Raw genomic sequence first — 24,774 nt, forward strand, 5'->3', positions numbered from 1 at the left:
TAAGTGAAATCATACACTGTCCTTTTGTGCTTGGCTCACTTCACTTAGCATAATGTCATAATATTTTCAGTGTTCCTCCACATTGCAACATGTGTCAGAATTCCCTTTTTAAAACTAGTACTAGTATCAAAATCATGGCCTGAAGAATATACCTACTTACTGTGATACCCTTTCCAAACTTACAATGCAGAAGTCTTGTTACTCACTTTGAGGCCTCTCAGTTTGCTTCAGTCAGAATCCTGCCTGATCAGTTAATGTTACAACCCCAACTGCTTTTCTTCTTAAGAAGTAAACAGTCTTCCTTGCACTGTCCTAGTTCACTCCTTCTTGATTTCTGTAAATCATACACCACATTAAAAGGTATTTCAGGGCTGGGGATTTAGCTCAGTGGTTTCGCTGCCTGCTGCACAAGCACAAGGGCCTGAGTTCGATCCCCGGTACCAAAAAAAAAAAAACGGTATTTCACTAATGACTTTGTTCATGCCATAATCTCCCCACCCCCCACCCCACTTCTGAGGATTTCACCCAGGGTCTCCACACCAAGCTACATTCCCAGCCCTTTTTTATTTTGAGAGAGAGTCTCACTACATTGTCCAGGCTAGGCTTGAAATTGCAATCCTTCTGCCTCAGCCTCCCAGAGTGTTGGAATTACAGACATACCTGGCTTATTTTCTCATTTTTAAATGAGGAGAATAATGTCTTCTCTTTTCCTTGGTTAAGATAATATTGCTGAATTTTTTTTCTTTTGTATATTGATAGCCACCTGTATCAATTCTGTTTACTTCCTGCTGTTTGCTCATGAGGTATAGACTTTGTAATCTCTCATGGGGATGTAAACTGCAATAAGATTTTCTTGATCATACATATTTTCCTTTTCCATTGTTCCACATTACATCTTTTGTTCATTTTCAGTTCCTTCTCACACTGTGTTTTCTTAGAATTTTCCTCCTAGGTTTAGAAGTATTCTCCCATTCATTAAAATGAACTACTCCAATTAGTACTTTCTGACCCCAAAAGATACTTAATTATGCTAAGCTAATCACTGAACTTTTGTTTGAGCCTCCAGGTTGAATCTCTATTGCATGTTTTCTGTCTGAATCGTTACTTGATGTGTAATTAAGCAGTCATTACTAAGTTGATGCCTAATTAATGCAACTAATATTTTCTTAGGCTTGCATGTTCAAATGTATTCTTATTTAGCTTACAAAAGATGGCAAATAATACCACCATCTTGGGTTACTATGAGTGCTTTCTGTGCATAATTTTGGCAGCACTTTGTAATATGAAATAGCTTCCAAATTCTTTTTGGAAATGATTTTAAATCAGTCTTTCTTAGACTGTTTAAAAAAAAAAACCTTTACCCTAGTTTTACTTTTGTTCTTTTCCTTTTTTTATTTCTGCTCATTTTCCTTGTCTGATTTACTAGCTGAATTCCTGTCATTTAATAGGTACATCGTAAATAATGGTTGTGCTAAAGAAGATTGGATACATATTGGAAAGATTTAGTGTGCAACTGTACTTGATAATGTTATTGGCATGTTGTTTTTGCCCAATAGTTAATACAGCACAACTTGATTGAGGGAGAAGAAATTGTTAATGAAGAACAAGCCCCTTTTCATTTTAGCCTTCCTGGTAGGCCTTTGGAGGTGTGGCATACATAATCATCAGATCTATCTATAACTTCTCCTTTGGCATGAATATTATTCTATGTATGGGCCAATGCCCAGTTTTCTGTTAAACTGTGACTTTAGTTATTTAAGATACCTCTCTTTACCTTCCTAAGTACACCACTTATCTCACTTGATTTTGTTTTTAATCATTATTATGAGCCTGGTAACTATCATCTATCAGTTGAGCTGGATATTCTTACAATAATACATCTATGTTTGTGTAATAGAAGCTATATCCACTGTGCACAAATGTGTGCTTTTGAAGATGTCATTTGATTAAAGCTTATGAGAGCATGTTGGCTAAAGTTGTTGCTGGTATGGTAGAGGGCTCATTTATCTATATCTGAAGAAAGCATACTTGAGTTTAGAAATGTATTCATAGAGATTAGTATTTCTCTTTACTGATTACCAAAGTTTAAAGATTCCTGTATAAAGTCGTGATCACTTTAATTGTGCAGTAAAATAATTGTGTGGCATTCCTGTTATACCAGTGATTTATCCTACTAAGATATACTATTATAAATTAAAGAGAATAGGTATCCCTTTTCATTAGAATTTCATTTGATACCAAGTACTGGTAAGAACTTTGTCTGTTATGTATGGCATAATACAAATATTGAAGAAGACAAAAGCTGAATCTTAGTTCACACTTTTTTTGGGGGGAGGGGTTGTTTTTGGTACTGGAGATCGAACTTAGGACCTTGCACTTGCAAGGCAGGCCCGGTGCCACTGAGCTAAATCCCCGGCCCCAGTTCAGGCTTTTGATTTTGACTTTCATCACATTTTTTTAATAGGCCTTGAAATACTTAACTTTTAAAGTGTTGTTCTTTTAAATATAATGTGTTGTCTAGAATCCTCATATTCTTAGGTTTAGTATTTTTGTGACCTAATTATCTTTGTGTAACTTAATAATACGAAATGTTACTTATTTATAAAAAATAAACAACTGGCATTTGAACAGGCCAATTTAAGTCACAGTTAGTGTGTACCAGGTACTCTCTTAGACTGTGGGCTACAGGGAAGTAAAATGGATTTGACCTTTTCACTTTGATGGAGGAGTTCATAGCTTGGCTGTTGTTTTACAGGCTTGTAAATAGATTAAAGTGCAGTGTAGGTGCTAGTGTGTTAAAAGTTTTTGATACTACTACTATCTTCCTGCCTTGGAAGGTTGCTCCAAGCTGACTTTTACATCACATTCTGATCATAAATCTGACATTATCTTATAAAATAAAAGACAATTTAAATACTCTATATTCTAATGAAAATAAGAAATTTTTAAACTGTTAAATATTCCCCCTTATAGTTAAAACAGTATTTGAAATACAAATGGCTTTTTTTTTTTTTGGCACCAGGGATCGAACTTGGGACCTTGCACTTGCGAAGCAGGCAGCAGAACCACTGAGCCAAATCCCTGGCCAGCTTTTTTTTTTTTTTTTTTTTAGGAAGCAACTTTACTTTATTCTTCCCATTGAGGTTGAAAAGCACATTTCTTTTTTTCAAGAAGGTGTTTGACTTAAGCACGTTATTTTTATTCCTTTGAATTTTAATTTTTAACACTGTAGAACCCACAGCACTCAACAGAAATGTTTAAATAGTTGAGGAACTCCCTTAATATTCATTTGAAGTTTTGCTGTTTTCTCTTGAAAATATTCTTAAAAGTCATTCAGTGCAGTTTACAATGTTGTACAAGTTCACATCTATAATTTATTTTTTAAAAGAGAACCCAGTTTTACATTTTAAAAACTAATTACCTGCATGAAGCAGCAGTGGAAATATGTGAATGTGTATATATACATAAAAAGTCAAATCAAGGGTTTTTTTTGCTTATTCTCTGATCATTTTTGCTTTGTTATAGCTAAGGGATAATTATCTTATTGGAACTTTTCTTTCTAAAAACTGAGTTGTACAAATGTTAATTACTATAGCAATAGCCATAAATGAAGCTTGCATATATCATTCTGAAAAATTCCTAGAAAAATATTCAACTAGTGAAAATCAGGCCTATAGCCTTATCTTTTATTGTCGGAAGTCCTACCATGCCTTCTTTTTAAGAATATATAGCAATACAGATTTATTTGGAACCTGGAGTTTCTCTTTTAAGAATAATATGTATTAATGTGTCATAATGTGTGATATAACACTGTACTGTTATGCTAAATATTTTATTTTGTACTATTAGGATCTACAATTAGAATATGGACAAGGACACCACAGTAGTTACTTTTTAGGTGGAAACAAGTAAGTAAAGTTTTTTTAAAATTTAATTTAAATTCAAAATAATTAAATTACTTTTAATATTATGTTTTATTATTTAAGGTAGTAAATTATATTGAGCTGGCAGATGTATTTTATAATATACTTTTAACTTTTTATCATTGCTTTCCTGATTATCATTTTTAGTTAATAATAGTCACAATAGGGAGAATCAATCTACTTTTTTTACATCAAGCAACATTGCTGATCTTATCTATTAACGAAACCACATAAATACATATTTTAGCAGTTGATTTTTCTTTCTGAAGTTAGCCTGTTTATTTCATACAAAACTTGCTTTGGTACATCTTCCAGATGTTTTAGCCACTCAAAACAGTTGGCATTATTCACGCTATTTACAAATCTTCACCTTATACCTGTTAGTCTTAAAGTTGGATAGCAACTAAAATGTGTTTGAAGTCTTAGAGGTTATCAACTCACATAAGAAATAAATGTAGCAATTAGTCAGGGCGTACTGTATACCAAGCACCATCTACAGTGATACAGAGGCAGCTTACAAACACTAATAGTGCACCGAGTTAGTAAGGTGTAGGAATCAGAATTGACCTTCCCCTTAGATTCTCATTTCATGATATGATTAAATTGTCAGTGTAAAAATTAATTTTATAAGGGGATATTATTTAAATTGCCAGTTTTCTAGTAATCTCTTAATAATCAGAACTTGAAATTTTTAAGAACTGTACAATTTCAGTCACTTTGAGAATTGAGACATAATACCTTCCTATTATTTCAAGTTAAGTTGAGAAATAATGACCAATGGCAAAAAGGATAATAATACAAAATCAATCTTTTTGTCATAAACATTTAATTTTTTATTTAAGTTTGCTGTCTTTTCCCAGTACAGAGAAAAAGCTTTGGATGACAACCTAGAAAAATGCATTAGTTAAATATGAGGGAGTTATTATTTCTTATTTTTAGCCCTGATGTTATTAATAAGTGTTTTATTACTAGCCTTTATCTTTCCTTGAATGGAAAATTGGTATAAAGTTTCATCAGTAGAAAATGAAATTTTACCTAAGTAGTAATTGTTTGCTATTTCTAACATCCTCATTTGTTGGTGAACAAAAAAGAATAGTTAATCCCAAAGTATGTTAGTGAATAAAAAGTTTGTCTTTTTACATTATTTTCTCTAAATATCAGGCCTCCGATTTTAAGGACTTTGTTAGCAAATTTTGGTGTATTCTAAAAGATTCCATAATGTGGAAACTATTTCATTTACTTTTTTGGTTCATAAAATATGTTATAAATTATGTGCTTAAAAAAACACAAGATAGTATGGCCCATCACTAAATACTTTTCCAGATTCTATAATTCTCATTGTCTGATTTCTGACTCTTAGACAATATTTTCATAGTATGTAGCTACTTTGGCTAGGTAAAATATTAATAATTTGCCCCACCTTCATTTTTTGATTAATTGGATCCCTGCTTAAGGAACTGTATTCTATATAACGAATCATTGGCAAGGTAGGTTGGCCAAAAGTCTGACTTTGGCTGTGTTTTGTGTACAGCTATATACATACATGTGACATGAGCATGGATGTAGCACTTCCCCTTACTGTATTGATATGTCTGCTTTATTCTTGTGACTAGGCAGTGTTTTGAACTCACAGGATTTCCTGCTTTCTCCATAGGTGATCAGGCAGACAGATTTCCATTGACGGGTTTCTACCTGTTCCAGATCATGCGGGAATTAAAATTGTTATATAGGAATTTTTTTTTTTTTTAACAGAAGGCATGTGTGTTTTGACTAATACTGGATTACTAGCTTTTCTTTTTAATTCTGATATCACTGGGACCAACTCTTCTGACCATTTACTTAAAATCAAAAACATATTTAGAAGAAAACTAAATATTTTTTATTACTGTGGATTGAATTCAGAGGTGCTCTACCACTGAGCTACATCTCCAGACCTTTTTTAAAATTTTGAGACAGGGTTTCTATAAATTGTCCAGACTAATCTTCAGTATGCAGTCATCCAGCCTCAGCCTTCCAGGTAGCTGTGATTATGGATGTGTGTCACTGCATCTGGCAGATTCTGTTTACATGTAGAGTAAAAGTTCTAAAGATAATTCTCTTCTAATAATAGTGAACAAGAGTAAATTGAATTACCCAGTTGAGTATAATACTGGTAGTAATAAATGACAAATACAAAATCAGAATTGGCTCTCCTTATAAACCACTTGACTTTGAGAAATTTATTTCCATTGTCCCTTTTAAAATGGGGATGATAATAGTACCTGCCTCATAGGGTGCTATGGCTGAAATGGAAAAATTATTGTAAAGAGGTTAGCACGTTTATGGTTTAGTAAATACTTATTGGTGGCCTTCTTTATAGTAGTTAGTAAATATTGATTAAAGAGTAGATAATAAATACAAGTGAATAAAACTGCTCTTCAGTTTTAAAAAACACAAAGTTCTTGTTTTAAAATACAGTCAAGGAAGGTATATATAGACTGTTTAGGGGCTATTGGGCAGTTTTGAAAGATTTTAGTAACCTGTAGCATGAATTCCTTAGCTAATTCAAATATATGGAATATTTGGATGGATGGTCTTCGCCCACACCCATTTCTTCACTTCATCAGTTAAATCTGTGTTCACACATTGTGGCATTTTGAACTTTTTCACCAAAATTGATGTTATTTTAGATTCATTTAGTAATTCAGTTATATAATTTTTGTTTTTCACTTTATAAAAACTTCTAAAATAGAACAATTCAAGTCGACTGGTAAATAGCAATACTATTTATTGTGTAATGCTCAGTCTTGGTGAATAAACTGGTTATCACATTTTCTCCAGTACTCTCCAGATACAGTATTTACTGTAAATGGGCCTTTTTAGCAAATTTAGCCAGATTCATTTTCTGTCTCTGTCTCTGTCTGTCTGTCTCTCCCTCTCTCCCTCTCCCTCCCTCCCCCTCATCCCCACCCTCTCTCACGTGAGGAGCTGGGGACAGAACACTGAGCCTGGTGCATGTTAGGCAAGTGCTCTATCACTGATCTGTATCCCCAACCCACTTTTCATAATGAGTTTATGAATTCTATAACTTTGTTAGCAAAGTATCTTAACATAGTAAGATATTTACACATAATTAATATGTACATGAGTTCTAGGCCATAGCTAGCTACCCTTCCACATTCTTATTCAACCTTTCTCTTATCGTTCAAGAATTTATGGCAAGATTTTTTTTAAAAATAGAATGCCATATAGATCCAACTAAGTATAGTAACTGAAAATAAAACTGCATATATTTCTTCCTAATTATTTTCACATCCTAATTTTTTTTTTGCTAGAGAAAGAAATGCCTCAAAAATACCTTCATGTGCTAAGAAAAAATATTTTAAGAAAATGTATTTTTCACATCTCCAAAAATGACATGAAAGCCTGTTCTACATTTTAGAGATATGTTTAATTTGGTAAAAGAGTTCAAAGCAGAGCTCAAATTTTTTGTATTAGGATCCCTTTACAGTTTTAAAAATCATTGAGAACTTCAAAGAGTTTTTTTGTTGTTGTTTTTTTGTGAGGATTACAAAGTGTTTATAGTACTGGAAAATAAACTGAGGAATTTTCAGAATATTTATTAATTTGTTTTAAAATAATATATAAATAACATCCATGTTCTGTATGTTTTAAAACAAATCCCTCATCCTAAATTAGGACCAATTCAAATGCCACCTCTTTACAGTGCTTTTCTTATAGCACCACTGATTTCTCTCTTCTGAGAGCTAGAGGCAGCAAATAATTGCAATAAGAGCAGTTATCAGAGTAACACAATAAAAGTTATGCTGAGACCTATGAATAACATTTTTAATGAAAAGTAAGTTTTTTCTGAAATAAAATAATGTTAAGAAGAAAGGTGACATTGCTTTACATTTTTTGCAGATCTTCACACAGACTTAGTAGAAGACAGTTGATTTTTCATGTCTGCTAATGCATTTAATGTGTTGTGATGTCACGTACCTTATAGTGTCTGGAAAACTCCAGTATATACTCATTGAAAAATAAAACTAGAAAAGTAATTATATATTGTAAAAATAGTTTTGATTTTACAGATCCCTGTAGGAGTTGAGACCTTCAGGATCTCTGGGCCACAATTGGTTCATGTAAAAAAATATTGCTGAGGGCTGGGGATTTAGCTCAGTGGTTTCGCCGCCTGCTGCGCAAGCACAAGGACCTGAGTTCGATCCCCGGTACCAAAAAATATATATATATATATTGCTGAGGCAATAATAATAAAGAAAACACGAGTCAAGTACCTAACCATATTCTAAATTGCTTTTTTAAGCACTTTACCTCTGATAATTAATTATATCTTCAAATATTTTGATATAAATACTGTTGTAATGCCCATTTGACACACAAGGAAACAGAAGCATGGGGAAATTACAGTAACTTATCCAAGGCCTGCAGAAGTAGAAGCAGGATTCAGATTCAGGCAGTCTGCTTTAAAACCTATCCTCATTCATTTTTCTTCACTGCCTCTAGGCCTTCTGCCTTCCCTTGAGCTGGCCCTGAGAGAGCTTTGTGAATAAGATTATTTGACTGTGGTACCTTAATTTTTGTATCTTCAAAATAGAACTGGAAATTAGTTTATGTTTTTTATGTTATTTATTGTTCCAGATTTATAATTTTGTCATTTTTTTTAAAAACTTAGATTGTTATTAAGGTAACTTAATTAAAATAATTTATGGCTGAAAGCTATCAATTAATTGTTTACAGTTGATAACCATGCCTTTCAGTTTCTCTGGTTTTATGTTTGGGTAACTGTAAGGTTAGTTTTTCCTAATATATAATAGGAGGGGAAATATTTAGAAAGTACTACCTTATAACTTTTAAGGAAAGCAAATTTCCTGCTGAATCACTTTTATCCCAGTAATTTATCAATAACTGTATTTATTTCTATCCCATTATCATTGAGAAAGCTTTTGAGTCTTTATGTTTGAAGAGTATAATTAGGAGGTATGTGATATGAAGTTGCAGTGAAAAGAATTAAGGGAACTTCAGGAATACCCTAGGTTCTCTTTTACATTCCTGAAAATTAAAGTTTTATATACTTCTCCTAATGGTAAAATCCTCGCACCTGGTCTGATACAGGCTTAGTCTCCCAAAAGTGTAAATGTGTTTGCCAGTGCATCACTAGAGAACAAATCCTCAGGTAAGTGAGTGTCTTCCGTGAAAGCAAAGTGCTACTACATTCATGTATTCACATCACATGCATGCATGCTTCGGCAGAGAGATCCAACATGTTCAGTTTTATTTTGCAGGATTGCCTGAGAGCATGATTTTTTCAAAGTGTGTCCCCTTCCTTATTTTAAGAAAAAGAAAATATAATTTCAGGTGTCAGGTATGATACTCCAGGTAAAATTTGAATCCTGGAAACTCCTGACTATGACCCTGCAATTATTGTTTTGTCGGTACTGTCGTGACATTTCATGGTGAATTGTCTTCTGTTTGAATTGGTATTCTTTGGTACACATTAGGATTTATTTTGTTCATTTAAAATACATATATATAAAGACAGCAACAGAAAATAGAGATATCTTATTAAATATAAACAATATTTCATGATACAGAGGTGATCATCATAGCATATTTGCAGTAAATAGTAAAAAAACTAATCATAATCATTAAAAGATTTATGGGTAAGGTTAAATTAATAAAAGTATGCACTTCGTATTCCTTTGTTCACACTATATTTTGTTTTTTTCTTTTAAGGAGTCTTCTAAAGTCTGTTGAAGAAGAATTACATCAGCGGTAATTTTAATCTTTAGTTAAACTCACAATACTTAGGTTACAGATGAATTGAATCATTTTTCCCCTTCTCTGTCATTGAGGGAATGTTATTCTGTTTTAGTTGTCAGTATCTCCTATAAAGATGAAGAAATAAAATTCTGTTCTGCAGTACCCCTTCCTGCAATTTCTAAAATTTCTTAGCTTTTTTGGTAATGATAGCATTTTTGTTTTCTTTAGAGGACATGTGGCACATTTAGAAGATGATGAAGGAGATGATGATGATGAATCTAAACAGTAAGTTCAGTTTTTCTTTTCGGCAAAAAGAAAAGATATCATTTGACTTGATTTCATGAATCTGGCAGCTTATTATTAGGTGATGAGGTGACAGTATCATGGATTGTAGTGGTTTTCTTTTTACTTTCCCAGTTGTATTAGTCACCTGGGGCCACTGTAACAAAATACCATAGGCTAGGTGACTTAAACAACACTAATTTATTGTTCACAGTTCCATAGCCTGGACATTCAAGATCTTGGTGGCTGCCAATTTGGTTTCTGGTGACAGACATCTTCTGGTAGTGTCTTCACATGGCTTTCATCACTGTACAGTGGCGGGGAAGAGGACAATCTCCCTTGCTTTTCTTCTAAGGCCATCAATCCTATGGGATTAGGGCACCTCCATTATTACCTCATTGCACCCTACTTACCTCCTAAAAGCCCCATCTTCAAATGTCACTTTGGGAATTAGGTCTTCAACATGTGAATTCTGGGAAGACAATTCAGTCTATAACACTACTTGATAACAAGGAACTTTGTAAAAAATAACAAAGAAGTTTTACTGTAGTTGTCAATAATTATTAACTTCTATAATTATTACAATTATGAAGTTTATTATATTTGATTAAGTTTTCATCTGATATGTTTAAAATATATTTTAGATAAATACCTTATGTATTTTAAGACGGAAAATATTTTCACTAATAGGTATGCATTGATACTTGGTCCTTTTACTTGTTTTGGTTTTGGTTTGGTTTTGGCTGGTAAAGAAAGAAAGATGCTGCTTCAAGATAGTTGGAAGCGCCTGAGTACCTCTTGGAGTGGAGGTGGAGGGTTTCTTCTCTCCACCTCATTACCTTGACCATGGTCAGGTCATGTAACCTCAGCCTCAGGTCCTCATTCAAGAAGTTTGTGCTTGATCATCTTTTAATTCTTTCTATTTCTAAAACTGATCATTATTTGTATGAATTTTAGCTTCATTCACATTCTGCCTATCATTTTATAGAGCACGTGTATAGCTTTAATGGGAAATCATGAAAAATACTCCATCTCAAATAGCAAAACTAAAGTTTATAATGTGATATATTTATACTATATCATTTTTCTTAAACCAGCTATTGCTTACATTTTCATATTATTTACTTCTTAATGGATATAAAATAGAATTGTAATTATATTTCCCAACTTTAATTACATTATAGTATTTGAAGGCAAGAAGGCACATTTACCCAATTACTTCTGAATGATACTTTATTCAACATAACTTGGACATTTCACAAATTATTTTAGAAAAAAAATAACTTTAGAAAATGATACTTACTTTGCAAGTTTTTCTTGCATATCTTTAAAAATAAGTTTTGTAATGTTTCATTTATAAAATGAATTCTGATTCTAAACTTTTTGTTTTTAGTTCAACCATGAAATCAAAAGTTCCACCACCTTTGCCACCAAAGGTAGACAAGTTTGTTTTTCAATTTGGATTACCTATGTGCGTGTGGGTATTATTGTTATGCCATTTTAATACTGTACAGTACTGATACTTTGATTTACAGTCCACAAAGAAAAATTCTGAAGCTGCTAACTAGGATCTAAGAAGTTAGTTTAGATTATTTTTGTCTTTTAAAAATTACCCAGTGTAGGGCCGGAATTTAGCTCAGTGGTTCTGCCGTCTGCCTCGCAAGCACGAGGTCCTGAGTTCAATCCCCAGTACCAAAAAAAAAATACCCAATGTATCATTCAGGGTTTATTCTAAGTAAAAACTCTAGTCATTTATACAGAAAAATAATTTTATTAGTGGATAAGTGTTATTCCATTGTGGGTTAGAAAAGTAGCATTTCTTGTTAGACGTTTTTCTGAAAATTTAATAACTGGTTTTTGTTGTTGTTTTCTACTGGGGATTGAGCTCAGGACCTTGCACTTGCGAGACAGCCAGTGGAACCACTGAGCTAAATCCCCAGCCCTAATAACTGATTCTTAATAAAGGATAGTAATGTCACTGATACTTAATTTTCAGAAGATAATTGTAAATTAAAAGTGCAAAATGAGGGCCGGGCATTTAACTCAGTGGTGCCGCCACCTGCCTTGCAAGCCCAAGGTCCCCAGTACCAAAAGAAAGTGCAAAATGGGGCATTAACTTTCAAAAAAATTTTAAACAACAGAATCCTTTTGCCAAACAAAATCATCATAAAATAATAAAGTATCTCCAACTAATGGGTTTTTTTAAAAGGTAAAATGAGTTAACATAGGTATTGGTATTACAAATTTATTTTAGAAGTTTGTATAGAAAACTTTTTTTTTGCTACCGGGGATCGAACTCAGGACCTTGTGCTTGCAAGGCAGGCGGCAGAGCCACTGAGCTAAATCCCCGGCCCTATAGGAAACTTTTAATCATGAGTTGTTTTAAAGTGAAATCAGGGTATTATAGATGGGGGTTGAGGTCTTACAATCTTGGTATCTAAGATTGATATAGTTTTCATTTTGTGCTACTGAGAAAATCTTGATTCACACAAGTAAATGAGGCTGTGCTTGATTGTTTACATTTGCAGAAGTGTAAAGATTCGAATTTCAAGGAAATAAGTGCTGAGCAATCTTTATAGTAAAGGACACATTTATAAGAGTTTATAGATTGTCCAAACCTTTAACTGACCGAAGTTTTTATACTGTCTGCACAGAAAGTTTTTCAGGCATCCCATATTGCTTTACTGGCATTCTCCAACATGAGAACAGTTTAGTGGGTATCTTCTCCTGTACTTTGTCTGGAAGATTATGCATTAATGTAAACATGTTGAGTCATCTAAGGCACAGTCTATATTAGCCTTGATAATCAAGGCTATGATACTGAGCTTTAATTAGCTGGAATATGTACAATAAAAAGAGACTTTGGGCAGGGCATTTAGTTCAGTGACGCCGTGCCTGCCTCTCAAGCACAAGGTCCTGAGTTCAATCCCCAGTACCGCAAAAAATAAAAGAGACTTTTTAGATGGGCATAGTGGCCCATGCCTGTAACCCCAGCAGTCTGGGGGCTTGAGGCAGAAGGATTGCAATTTTAAGCCCAGTATGGAAGATTTAGCAAGACCCTGTCTCTAGTCTCCATAAATAAATAAATAATAATAATAACAACAACAACAGCTAGAAGACTGAGGTGTAGCTCAGTGTGAAAGCTTTTGGTTCAATATCCAGTACTGAATTTTTTTAAAAATACTTGTTTAAAGTGGAGAATATCAAAAAGACTAGAATATTTTTATGGATCTAAGTAGGAAGTCTTGGAAGGAATTAATAAAGAGACCTAAAAGCCCCCCCCCTTTATTTTTGCATAGCTATAAAACTTGAGAAATTCATTTAATGTGCATTTTTAGGGTATTTTTAAACTATTAAAATAACCTGCATGGGATAATTGAGTAGCTTTGAAATTCATCTGGTAAGTACAGTTTGAAAGCCTCTGATATATGTTAATATTTACTTCAAGAAAATAATTTCACATTTATCATTAATCTCCTTTTTTTCTACTTATTTCAGCCTAAGTCCATCTTCATACCACAGGAAACTCATTCTACTGAGGATGATAATCAAGGAACGATCAAGAGATGTCCCATGTCAGGGAGCCCATCAAAGCCATCCCAGGTTCCACCTAGACCACCACCCCCCAGAATACCCCCACAAAAGCCCATTGCTTTAGGTAATGGTGAGAGGTTTTCATACTGTGTGAAAAGGGGGTGGGGGGATGAATCTCAAAAGCTTTATTTAAAGCTCCTTTGAGAGAGAGAAAAGGGAAACAATGGCAGTGGAGGTGTTTTCTGGGTTTTGCTTCTTACTTCAAAGTGTTTTTAATGACGGAGTTCCCTGCGACCTAATCTGGGATATTTTGCCCCTTGTTTTTCATTTCATATTTAGCCTTCCCTCTGTTGGAGATTGGTTTATCCCCATTCATCTACAGTGTATAACCAATAAAAAGTAATTGAACAAACAAGGAAAATGTGTTTTGGCACTAGGCTACTTCTGTTTTAAAATAATTAACCCTTTTTTAACTCCTTTATTTCGTTTCTTTTTTTTTTTTTTTTGTATCAGGAATTGAATGCAGGGCCTTGCTTGCCAAGCAGTAGGAAGTGCTGTTCTAACACTGTAAAGTTTCCTTTGTCTTATCCAAAAGGAGTAATTTTAAAAAGACAAACTGTTTCTTCGTAACATAATATAAATTAACCCCTTTTCTGAAAGTAGTTATGAATCTAGTTTTTCATTTTGCCATTTTAATGTAAATAAATATATATATAATTAGATACAGCCTGAATTTAAATTTGCCTAATATGCCAGAAATCGAGGTAAGTAGAGCATATATATAAAACTTCTTACTTTAGGTCTAAATATCATGATTGAATGATCTAAAATGAAGAATGAAACTTAGAGTTAATATTTTTCTTTCCTATTTAATAGTTTTCTTAATGAAAATTAATCATTTCCTAATATTTTTAAACATATCTTATTGAAGGAAATGGAGTGAGCTCCTTTCAGTTAAATGGTGAACGAGATGGATCTTTATATCAGCAACAGAATGAACATAGAGTCACAAACCTATCAAAGAAAGAAAAGAAAGATGTACCAGTAGGTATTGATATTTATAAGCTCTACTTGTACTTGTTTCCTTGTTCATTACTGTTAATTTTGCATTTATAGTTAGTAAAACTACAGCAATCATATTTTATAATTACTATATTGATATTTTAGTGTGGTAATATGACAAGTAGATTAAGTCTTTAAAAAAGTAACTTTGCTATGGTAAACTAGAACAATAACTTCCTTGTACTTAAATTAGACTTTCTCTTTTTTAGACCAATTTTTTATTTAATGTATTATAAAGCATAATCTTCATACAAGTAAACAGTATTCTTGTGATTGTTCACAAAATAAGTATTATTATTCCCATTGATGAGAATTGATTATTAAAAGTTGTTCAGACAGAGCTGGGAGAGTAGCTCAATGGTAGAGCATTTGCCTAGAATGCACAAGCCCATGGGTATAATCCCCTGCACCACCCAAAAAAAAAAAAAAGTCTACCTTACAGAGTCAAGAAATTATGGAAAGAAGGATATAGAAAAGAAAAACTACAGCTTCTACTTGAGGACATATTTCTAACTGTAGATTGCACAGATAGTGAAATTTCTGCTCTTACACAAAGAAAATAGTTAACAAGGGGAAAAAATTAATATTCTTTTCTAGCAGATATGAGGCATCACCTCAGGAATAATGAAGTTATTGTTAGCAGCTACTCCTATAACATGATAGATAAGACACTGATAAAATACTAAAATATATATTTATAAGGGATCATAATAGAGGAATAATTTAAACATTTGTAAAGAATTGGCTCCTGATCACTAGAATACATTCACCTATACTTATGGATCTCAAAATAACAGCAAAGAGTCCTCAGAATCCCCAATACTTAGGCAAATGTTCATGAGATGATTTCAAGTTTTTATAGTTACAATCTTTACCACTTATATAGAAATTTGTAATACATTTAATATGTTTGTGTGCAGATATATGTTAGGTTATTATAATAAGCACATCACCAGAGGTTTTTTTTATTATATTTAACTTTGGTGGGGGGGGGGGGTCTCACTACATAGTCCAAGCTGACCTTGAACTCACTATGTAGCCCAGGCTAACCTCAAACTCAGGGCAATCCCCCTACTTCAGCCTCCCAAATGCTGGGATTACAGGCATGCACCACCACACCAAACATGAGAAAGGGAAAAAATGGAAACAAAGTCTTTGTAAATAGGAAGGGATGGAGGGGTTGAAGGGAGGGCAGGGGGATGGGGGAAAAAATAAGAACCAAGATATATCATGTAAAGGTACAAATTCCCAATGATGAGTGTCAGCATATTGTATACCTAAAATGTACCAATAAACTTAATGAGTTATTTTTAAAAGCTATAGATTATGGCATAATATATTTTTTTTGGAACCGGGGATTGAACTCAGGACCTTGCACATGCGAGGCAGGCGGCAGAACCACTGAGGTAAATCTCCGGCCCATGACATAACATTTTTTATAATTCAGGCCATTTGATCAGAGTTACACATTATAATTTGGAAATGTATGAATTTTTTTCCCACTAGTGGAGATCAAACCCAGGGCCACATGCAGAATAGAGAAGTATTTTACCCGTAAGCTACATTCCTAGCCCTTTTTATATTCTCTTTTTGAGACAGGGTCTTGCTATGCTTTCCAGGCTGGCTTCAAACTTGTGACCTCAGCTTCCCAAGTAGCTGAGATTATAGGCATGCACCACCACACCATGCATTTTAGAGCATTTTTAGCAAAAGTGTAAACTGTCCTATAAGAATGAATTTTGTGAAGTTCAATCTCTTTGAGCAGTGCCATTTTGTTTTTGTCAATTTAAATTTTGGCATCCCTGCTAATATAGTAGTACAAAAGTTCAGTTTAATCATTGCAACACGGTAAGAGTTGAGTATTGCTTACCCTCAGATTTTGGAGTTTTTTGGGTTTTGAAATATTTACAAAAACTTTCCTGGTTGAGCATCCTTGATCCAGAAATCCACAATCTGAAATGCTCCAGAATCTTTGATATTGAGATCAAAGTTTCAGATTTTAGAACTTTTTCACATTTCCAGATTCAACTTGTATGTAATAATATACACCATAATAATATATGACTCATTGGGCCAGACATGGTGGCATATGCCTATAATCCCAGCACTTGGGAGGCTGAGGTAGGAGGATCACCATGAGTTCAAGGCCACCCTAGGCTGCACAGCAGGGTCCTATCTCAAAAAAAAAAAAAAATAATAATAATAATAATACCCTTTGGAAGATATAAACTTTTTAAAGAATTTTTAATCCATGTTTTTGTTATCATACTTCATTAGGATAATCATAATAATTCTAAAGTATGTCTATGGCTAGGTCATAGAGTTAACCGTATCCAAAGTATATTGAAGCATGATTACAGTTTGTACAGCTTCTTAAAGCTAGTTATAGCCAGGCCGGGGATTTAGCTCAGTGGTTCCACCGCCTGCCTCGCAAGCACAAGGACCCAAGTTCGATCCCCGGTACCAAAAAAAAAAAAGAAAAGAACGAAGCTACTTATAGCCATTTTGTTTATGCTGAAATTTATGTGTGATAGCATTCTCAATACTAAATTTAATATTTAAATATTAATATTTTACTAAAATAGACACTACATAGTTTCCAGGAATCAGTATAAAAACAAAAGTACATAAGTAGTTGTGAAATAGAATAAAAGTTACCAGAAATTGGTAGGAATAATATGATGCTATACATCCTCAAAAATGTGTCTACAAAGTAAAATATTATATAATCTCTTTTTAGAAGGAGGGTGCTGGGGATTGAGCCAAAATCCTTGCATATGCTAGGCAAGTACTTTATCATTGAGATTACCTCCTCTGCCCAGAACATCATAAAATGTTCACTCTCATTTGATATTTTAATGTTATATATGAAATTAATAAGTAATTTTTTGTTAATTTTTATCACACTGTTTAAATGATTCCAATTTATATCAGATTGAGAAAAACATTGTTATTTCCTTAAAATGCTGTTATTAAGATTAACTTTGAAAGATTCCTTTTCAAGAGGATAGTTCATATACCGAAGATGTGACCTTTAAATATATCTGGCATTTGTGAGAATATTGTAGGTGAGCACAGCTTTTATTCTCCTTATAATTGTGTGTCTACTCTGACCAATGATTAATACATTTGGATTCATGAAACTTTATCCTTCTGGGCTAAGAATACATTAGTATTTGTGAACCATATGTGAAGCCCTGGGTTCCCTCCCCAGCATTGCTCCCCCAAAATTATATATCCATATATAAAGTACAGTTCATGAAACATTATAAAAAAAAGATTAAAGTAATCTACAGGTTAGGAGAAAATATTTCTAATTCGTATAACAAAATATTCAGATCTCAATATATGAAGAAGTCAACAAATAGATATAAAAAAACAGTAAAAAATGGGAAAAAGTTCTCAGAAAAGGAAGTAGGAGAGCAGATACTTTTAAAAAAGATTCTCACCCTTCCTTGTCATTAGAAGCATACAAATTAATGAGAAACAGAGGAGAAAACATTTTTACTAACCATCTTCATGATATTGCTGTAAGTCTGTAAGGAACCAGAAATTTATATGTTGCTGTTGGATATAATGGTTGTAGGTGCTCTGAAAGGCAGTCAGTGCCCAGTAAATATAAACGCTGACCCTGTCTGTCAGTTTCACTTTGCACAGAAAACTCTTTAAAAAAATTCACACATTGCATAAGAAGATTATGCAGGCTCATTTCACCATTATTCTTACAGTAAAGAATTGAAAATAACCTAAATCTCCAATAACAATTAAGGAATGGCTAAACAAAGTATGTTATGTCCTACTAGGCTGCAGTTAAAGTATCAGGTCTATTATTTTGGATTATATGGACCATGTTTCATTTTAAGACAAAATACAAGTAGATAAAAATACATAGCTATTTATTATGTTCTAAAACATACAAAGATGGTATTTTCTATGGGGATGTGTATATAAATATAATACCAAAGGTCTAGAAAGCTACCTGGGGATCAGTGGTATAATGCTTGTCTAATATCCTCTAGGTGCTGGGTTCAATCTCCAGCACTACCCTCTGAAAGGTAAAAAGTCTAGAAAGCTAGACAAATACATGAATATATAATTTCCTGGAGAAAGAATGCACACTAACCTCTCGGTGGGGCAGGTGCTAGTAGTAAATATGGAAGGACTATAGGAAACTTAAGTGTTACCTATATGATATATATAGATGTTATCTATATGATATTATGTTTCATTAAATTTCATATAGTTTTCTCAAATAAATGTGTCTGAAATATATTATTTTCGTGCCAACCATCAACAGAAATAATTATCATGCATGTGTTCTTTTTCTAGAAGCCTATTAGTAATGGTCTTCCCCCAACACCTAAAGTGCATGTAAGTATTAAGTATCAAATAGCCTAAAATTTCAAACTGAGTACATGACAAATAGTTGATTAAATGTTTATCTTTGGTTAAATTTTTTTAAACCTATTTTAAAGAACCTCCATTATTATTGAAAAAAATCTATATGATTACTCATTCAAATGTTATTACATCCGAAAAGTACCTTTTCAAAGTAAAAATTTTAATAAATTACACATTTTCAATCTGTCTGATCCCAAAATTTGTTAATGTCATATTTGCAGCTATTTTTGAAGAAACATAAAAAGCAACGTGGGTATTGCAAAATGTGGATATGACATTTTTGTAACCTGTTTTCAATTATGAAAAACATGAAGGGGCGGGGATTTAGCTCAGTGACACCATGCCTGCCTCCCAAACACAGGGTCCTGAGTTCAATCCCGGTACCAAAAAAAAAGGGGGGATTTTGGAACTTAAAGGAACATCTATCTGGCCCGAGTCCTTGATTTTGCCCATGACTAAAACTGAGACTAGATCTTGATTACTACCATCACAAAATTCCACTCAACTCTAGTCAGAACTGAGATCTATATGATAGTTTGGGCTGGGGTTGTTTTTGGTTTGGTTTTGTTTTGTTTTTAATTATGCCATACTATTTTTCTCATTTTTAAAATTTGTTTTGTTTTGTTTAATTTTGAGACAGGGTCTTGCAATGTAGTTCAGGCCAACCTTGAACCCACACTGTACCCAAGGCTGGCTTCAAACTTACTGCAGTCCTCCTGTCTCAGGCCTCCCAAGTGCTGGGAATACAGGCATGCACCACCACACTTGGCCTTAAGTTTTTTAATTGACAAGTAAAAATTGTTTATATTTACAGCATAGTGTTTCGATACATGTATAGATTGTGGAATGACTAAATCAAGCTATTTAATATATGCATTGACTTTTTTTTTGGTAGTGAAAACATTTTAAATCTATTCTTTTAAAATTTGATAGAGAAAATGAGGAATATATGTACAGTGGAGTATTATTCAGCCAGAAAGAAGAAAGAAATTATGTTATTTGCTGGAAAAAGAGTGGAACAGTACATTATCATGTTAAGTAAAATAAGCCAAACTTAGAAAGACAAGTACTGTATCACATTTTTTTCCTAACATGTGGAATTTTTTTAAAAGATGATATAATAGTAGAAAGAAGACTATTATTATTAAACAAAAAGAAGGAAATAAAGGGAAGAGTATAAAAGAATACAGTAAAGGAGATGAATATGATACATGCATCTTTAAAAATGCTACATTGTGGGCCGGGGATTTAGCTGAGTGGTTCCGCTGCTTACCTCGCAACCGCAAGGTCCCAAGTTCGATCCCTGGTACCAAAAAAATAAAAAATAAAATAAAAATACTACATTGAAACCCAGTATATTATAAAATTTATAGGTCCCACTAAAAAACTATGTTAAACACACAGAAGAGAGAAAGCATTGTAGTTATAGTGCATTGCATCCCTCTGACAGCTTTCCTCACTCATGTGGCATGCTTGTCACATACACTGTGCCTCTTAAATGAGTTTCAGTAAATGGAAAGAAAAGTTTCAGGCATAATATATATTTATTAATTGTAGCCACCATGACATACTGTAGATCTTTTAAACTTACTCCTCCTAATTAAAATTTTGTGTCTTTTGACCAGCATCTTTCCAGTCCCCTCCCTTCCCCCTAGCCTCTAATCACCACTGGTTTTTTTCTCTGCTTCTGTAACATTTTCAGATTCCACAAATAAGTGAGCTCATGAAGTATTTGTTCATTCTATAACTAGCTTGTTTCACTTAGCATAGTATCCTTCCAGATTCATACATGTCATAAATGACAGGACAAATAATATTTCATGATGTATATATGCCACATTTTCTTGTTCATTTGCTAATAAACCCAGGTTGATTTCATATCTTGGCTTTTGTGAATAATGCTGAAGTAAAATAATAGTGCAGATGTTTTTTCAACATACCAGTTCTGGTTCCTTTGGATGTTTACCTAGTAGTAGAAGTGCTGTATCAGAAATTTTAGGTTATTATGGATAGAACTACATTTCATTGCTATCAGTCTATAAAATCTAATACATCTTGTCCTTAGTTTTTCTACTTTTTAACCTCCCAACTCTACTTTTTAGCCTTTGTTACTTCTTCATTCTACTTTGTAAAATTAATATAGCATATACATGTTATAAATTATACTTTATATTATAAACCATATACTTCATATCACATTTATAATTTATATTTACTTAAGTTATGAGTATTTAAAGTTTATAATTTTAATACTAATTTTTAAAGTACAGTGTTATGTATATTGTTATACTGTGTGTCTATACACACTAATAGGGAAGTAGATATAGTATCCTTTTATACATATACATATACACATATACATACACACATCTATACACAGTCTTTTTTTTTTTTGGTACTGGGGATCAAACTCAGGACCTTGTGCTTGTGAGGCAGGCACCAGAACCACTGAGCTAAATCCCCAACCCTTACACACTTAAAACAAGGAAATAGATAAAATAGAGCAAACATCCTGTTTGGCTGTAAAGTAAATCAAATTTACAGCTTGACAGGAAAAAGCTAGTGACTGTGGATGGCCATTTAGGATCCAGCTATACAAATTAGCTCGTTTGGGGCTCATTTTTTTCCATATATTGTCATTTAGATTTCTAATCTCTAGAAATTAGTCCCATAATATACAAATTTGGTTGGCGATCTTAAAAGGTAACCATTAGGCATTATTAAGTGATTCATTTTCTTCATTGTGTCATAAAAATGTTTTTTATTGGCATCCTACCACCTGATTGTATTGCCTATCAAGATAGTGTTGTTTTCTGTACTAAAATCTTTAAAAATATTGATTGATACATTTCTGTCATTAAAAAGGAAATTTTAAGGTTCTTATTCTAATTGATGTTAATTTTTTCACCCACGATAGGCATCCAGGAATGTGTTCTCTGAGCATGTTATGTCCAAGTTTGTGAAGAAAACATCCCTGCTGGCAGTCATTGTATTGTGCTGTTTAGTTTAGGATAGCATGGCACAAACCCAAGATTCCTGTGATCAAATACTTTCCTAAAAATTTTCCCTCAGTTGTCAGTAATAAATGTGATTAAGTGAATAACCTTTCTCATACCTTGAGTATTTAATCAAAATGATATTTTAAAAATAAACATTTTGCTCTTTGAAAACAAGTGTTCAAATGAATATTTCATTATAAAATATTTATCTGAAAGATTTTTACAAGTAGACTTGATAATTCAACATCAGACTAATATACTTTTTATGAATCTTATGAAGGTAAATAATCAAATTATTCCTTTTTTTTATTTTTAATTCTTTTTTTAAAAGAGGGGTCTGGGACCAGGGATTTAGCTCAATGGTTCCACTGCCTGCCTCACAAGCACAAGGACCTGAGTTCGATACCTGGTACCAAAAAAATAAAAATATAAATAAAAAGGTCTGTATGTTTTGAGGTTGAAGCATATAATATGAATTTCAAATCAATCATTCCTCTTTTACTTCATAATATGAAATATAATGATAAATACCATATTTATCATGAAATCAAAAGAGAAGAATGTCTTTCTTTGTGGGTATTATGGTTCCCTTCTTACTAGAGAATACTGTATGCTTTTGATATGAGACATTGCTAATAATAATAAGCAAATTATTAATGTTGAATTGGTTACTGTTAGTGCTTTGTTTAGTTTAAAAGATAAAATGTGGCTGAATTTGTTTTCTCTTTCTTTCGTGTAAAATAACTGGAAACTTTATTCTACCAAAAAGATTATGATAATAACCTAGAAAAAATATTAGGCCATTGACTGATTTAACATATTTATTTCTGTAAACTTGAAGGTGATTTTAATTTCATTATACCCTCTCTACTATTCCATATTAAAATATTTACACCTTCTACATTATATTCAGGACCATTCTTTGTCAGTTTCATGTTGGTTATTCTTTCTTTTTCCAGATGGGTGCATGTTTTTCAAAGGTTTTTAATGGATGTCCCTTGAAAATTCACTGTGCAACATCATGGATAAACCCAGATACAAGAGGTAGTACCATATGTTTTGTCTGTTATCGTTCTAATTTTTATCTGTTATTTTTCTAATTTCTTGGGCTGTGAAAATGTTGGTTTTATTCTTTTTTTAATATCTTTCTGGGAAAATGTTTTAGTATAATTTTTTTGAAATTTTAAGGTAAATGTTTCTCCATATTGTAATATCGGTGTTTAGGGTGGCACATAGCATTAAATTTCACTATAGTCACCATATCAATATAATAAAACTATGTATAGTACTCTTTGCTACCCTGATTGCCTCCAGAGATGTTTCTTCTGCTGCTGCACAGTGATTGAATATATTTATTTTAGATAGCCATTACTCAAAGAATTTAGCTACAGTAGTAAGGATCCAGAGTCCAGAGGCCATTTTACAAGGGGTCTTAATCAGAATATTTGTCATTTGTCACTGAGTAAGGAATTCTTATCCTCTTGCTATATATCCTATATCTTAATATTTATATAGCCAGGTGTGGTGGCACACACCTGTAATCCCAACATTCTGGAGGCTGAGGCAAGAGGATTGCCATGAGTTTGAGGCCAGCCTGGGCTGCATAGTGAGTTCAAGGCCAGCCTGGAGTACATAACATGACCTTGTCTCAAAAAAACCAAAATTACATACATACATATATATATATATATATATATATATATATATATATATATGTGTGTGTGTGTGTGTGTGTGTGCACACACACATATATACATATAGAGATAGTACATGTCGAGAAATATATGGAAAAATTTTATATATGTGTAAAAATGCACATATATGTTCTTATCAATGCTAAATACCTGAAATAAGGCTTTTTTTGTTTCACAGACTGGGAAACCGACACTCAGATTCATTGTTTCACAGCCATTTGGTGGTAGAGAGCTTTTCATGTTAGTGCTTATAATAGTAGCCTAGAAAAACTAGTATCTATAAAAATATTTTGGACCTGTATTAGCTATTCTTGATCTACATTTTATATGTCAGTTTCACATGATTTGTTCTTCAGGGAGTTTTAGAAAAAGCTTCAGACACTTGCCAGTCAGTAACACTCTCTGGTGAGTGAAGAGTCCAGCAGGCCACTCTGCAAAACCTCCCTATGCAAGCATTTTCTTCACTGCCTTGAGGATATTGTTTGTGTATATATGACCCAATTTATGAGTTTAGAGTATCAGCCTCTTCTTTGCATTAAAATCACAAGTATTTACACTAATCTTTTCATATGTTAACACATATTTACTGAATTTTAGACTGAATTCTTTTAAAGGTGTCTTTTATTTATTGAAATTAGTGAAGTACTTCTGTTATTTCAGATCAGTACTTGATATTTGGTGCTGAAGAAGGAATTTATACCCTTAATCTTAATGAACTTCATGAAACATCAATGGAGCAGGTATGTTATGTGTAAATTCTTTTAAAGTTATTATAATTACACGCTAGGTCAGAAGTAAGTTCATTTTGTGATTTGGGCTTCTTTTTTTTGGTACCAGGGATCGAACTCGGGACCTTGCGCTTGTGAGGCCAGCGCCGGAACCACTGAGCTAAATCCCAGGCCCTGGGCTTCTTTTATTCATAAGCCTTCATGTTCTGTTTGCCAGATAGGAAGGCATTTACCAGATAGGAAGACCGGTTTAATTCTTACTCTTTAGAAGCTTATGCTGTACCAGGGGAAACAAACATAAATCAATGACCACAGCGCTCAAGGTTAGCTGTCACACTAGGAATGAGTACAAGGTGTGGGCCACAGAAGTAGGTATCACCAGTTCCTC

The 24,774-nt window shown here is 33.1% G+C and overlaps 1 protein-coding gene across 11 annotated transcripts in view; it reads left to right on the forward strand.

Moving 5' to 3' along the window:
• Nucleotides 1–24,774, forward strand: part of Map4k3 (mitogen-activated protein kinase kinase kinase kinase 3) — a 158,357-nt gene that overhangs the window by 99,449 nt on the left and 34,134 nt on the right. For 8 of the 11 annotated variants that reach the window (XR_002392886.2, XM_013070189.3, XM_013070190.3 and 5 more), the window contains 10 exons: nucleotides 3,850–3,908; nucleotides 5,378–5,410; nucleotides 9,660–9,698; nucleotides 9,915–9,971; nucleotides 11,362–11,404; nucleotides 13,467–13,626; nucleotides 14,434–14,546; nucleotides 18,894–18,935; nucleotides 22,924–23,008; nucleotides 24,319–24,398. Coding sequence is in view for 10 of the 11 variants with exons in the window: in XM_013070189.3 (XP_012925643.1) it covers nucleotides 3,850–3,908; nucleotides 5,378–5,410; nucleotides 9,660–9,698; nucleotides 9,915–9,971; nucleotides 11,362–11,404; nucleotides 13,467–13,626; nucleotides 14,434–14,546; nucleotides 18,894–18,935; nucleotides 22,924–23,008; nucleotides 24,319–24,398 (711 nt within the window). In the remaining variant the exon portion in view is untranslated. The remainder of the gene's footprint in view (nucleotides 1–3,849; nucleotides 3,909–5,377; nucleotides 5,411–9,659; nucleotides 9,699–9,914; nucleotides 9,972–11,361; nucleotides 11,405–13,466; nucleotides 13,627–14,433; nucleotides 14,547–18,893; nucleotides 18,936–22,923; nucleotides 23,009–24,318; nucleotides 24,399–24,774) is intronic. The other 3 variants (XM_004839338.4, XM_004839339.4, XM_087216102.1) reach the window with 1 other exon arrangement.

Source organism: Heterocephalus glaber, unplaced genomic scaffold (genome assembly GCF_053883595.1).
Source record: "Heterocephalus glaber isolate CG9 unplaced genomic scaffold, H.glaber_assembly_v1.0 deba00001457, whole genome shotgun sequence".
Lineage (NCBI taxonomy): Eukaryota > Metazoa > Chordata > Mammalia > Rodentia > Bathyergidae > Heterocephalus > Heterocephalus glaber.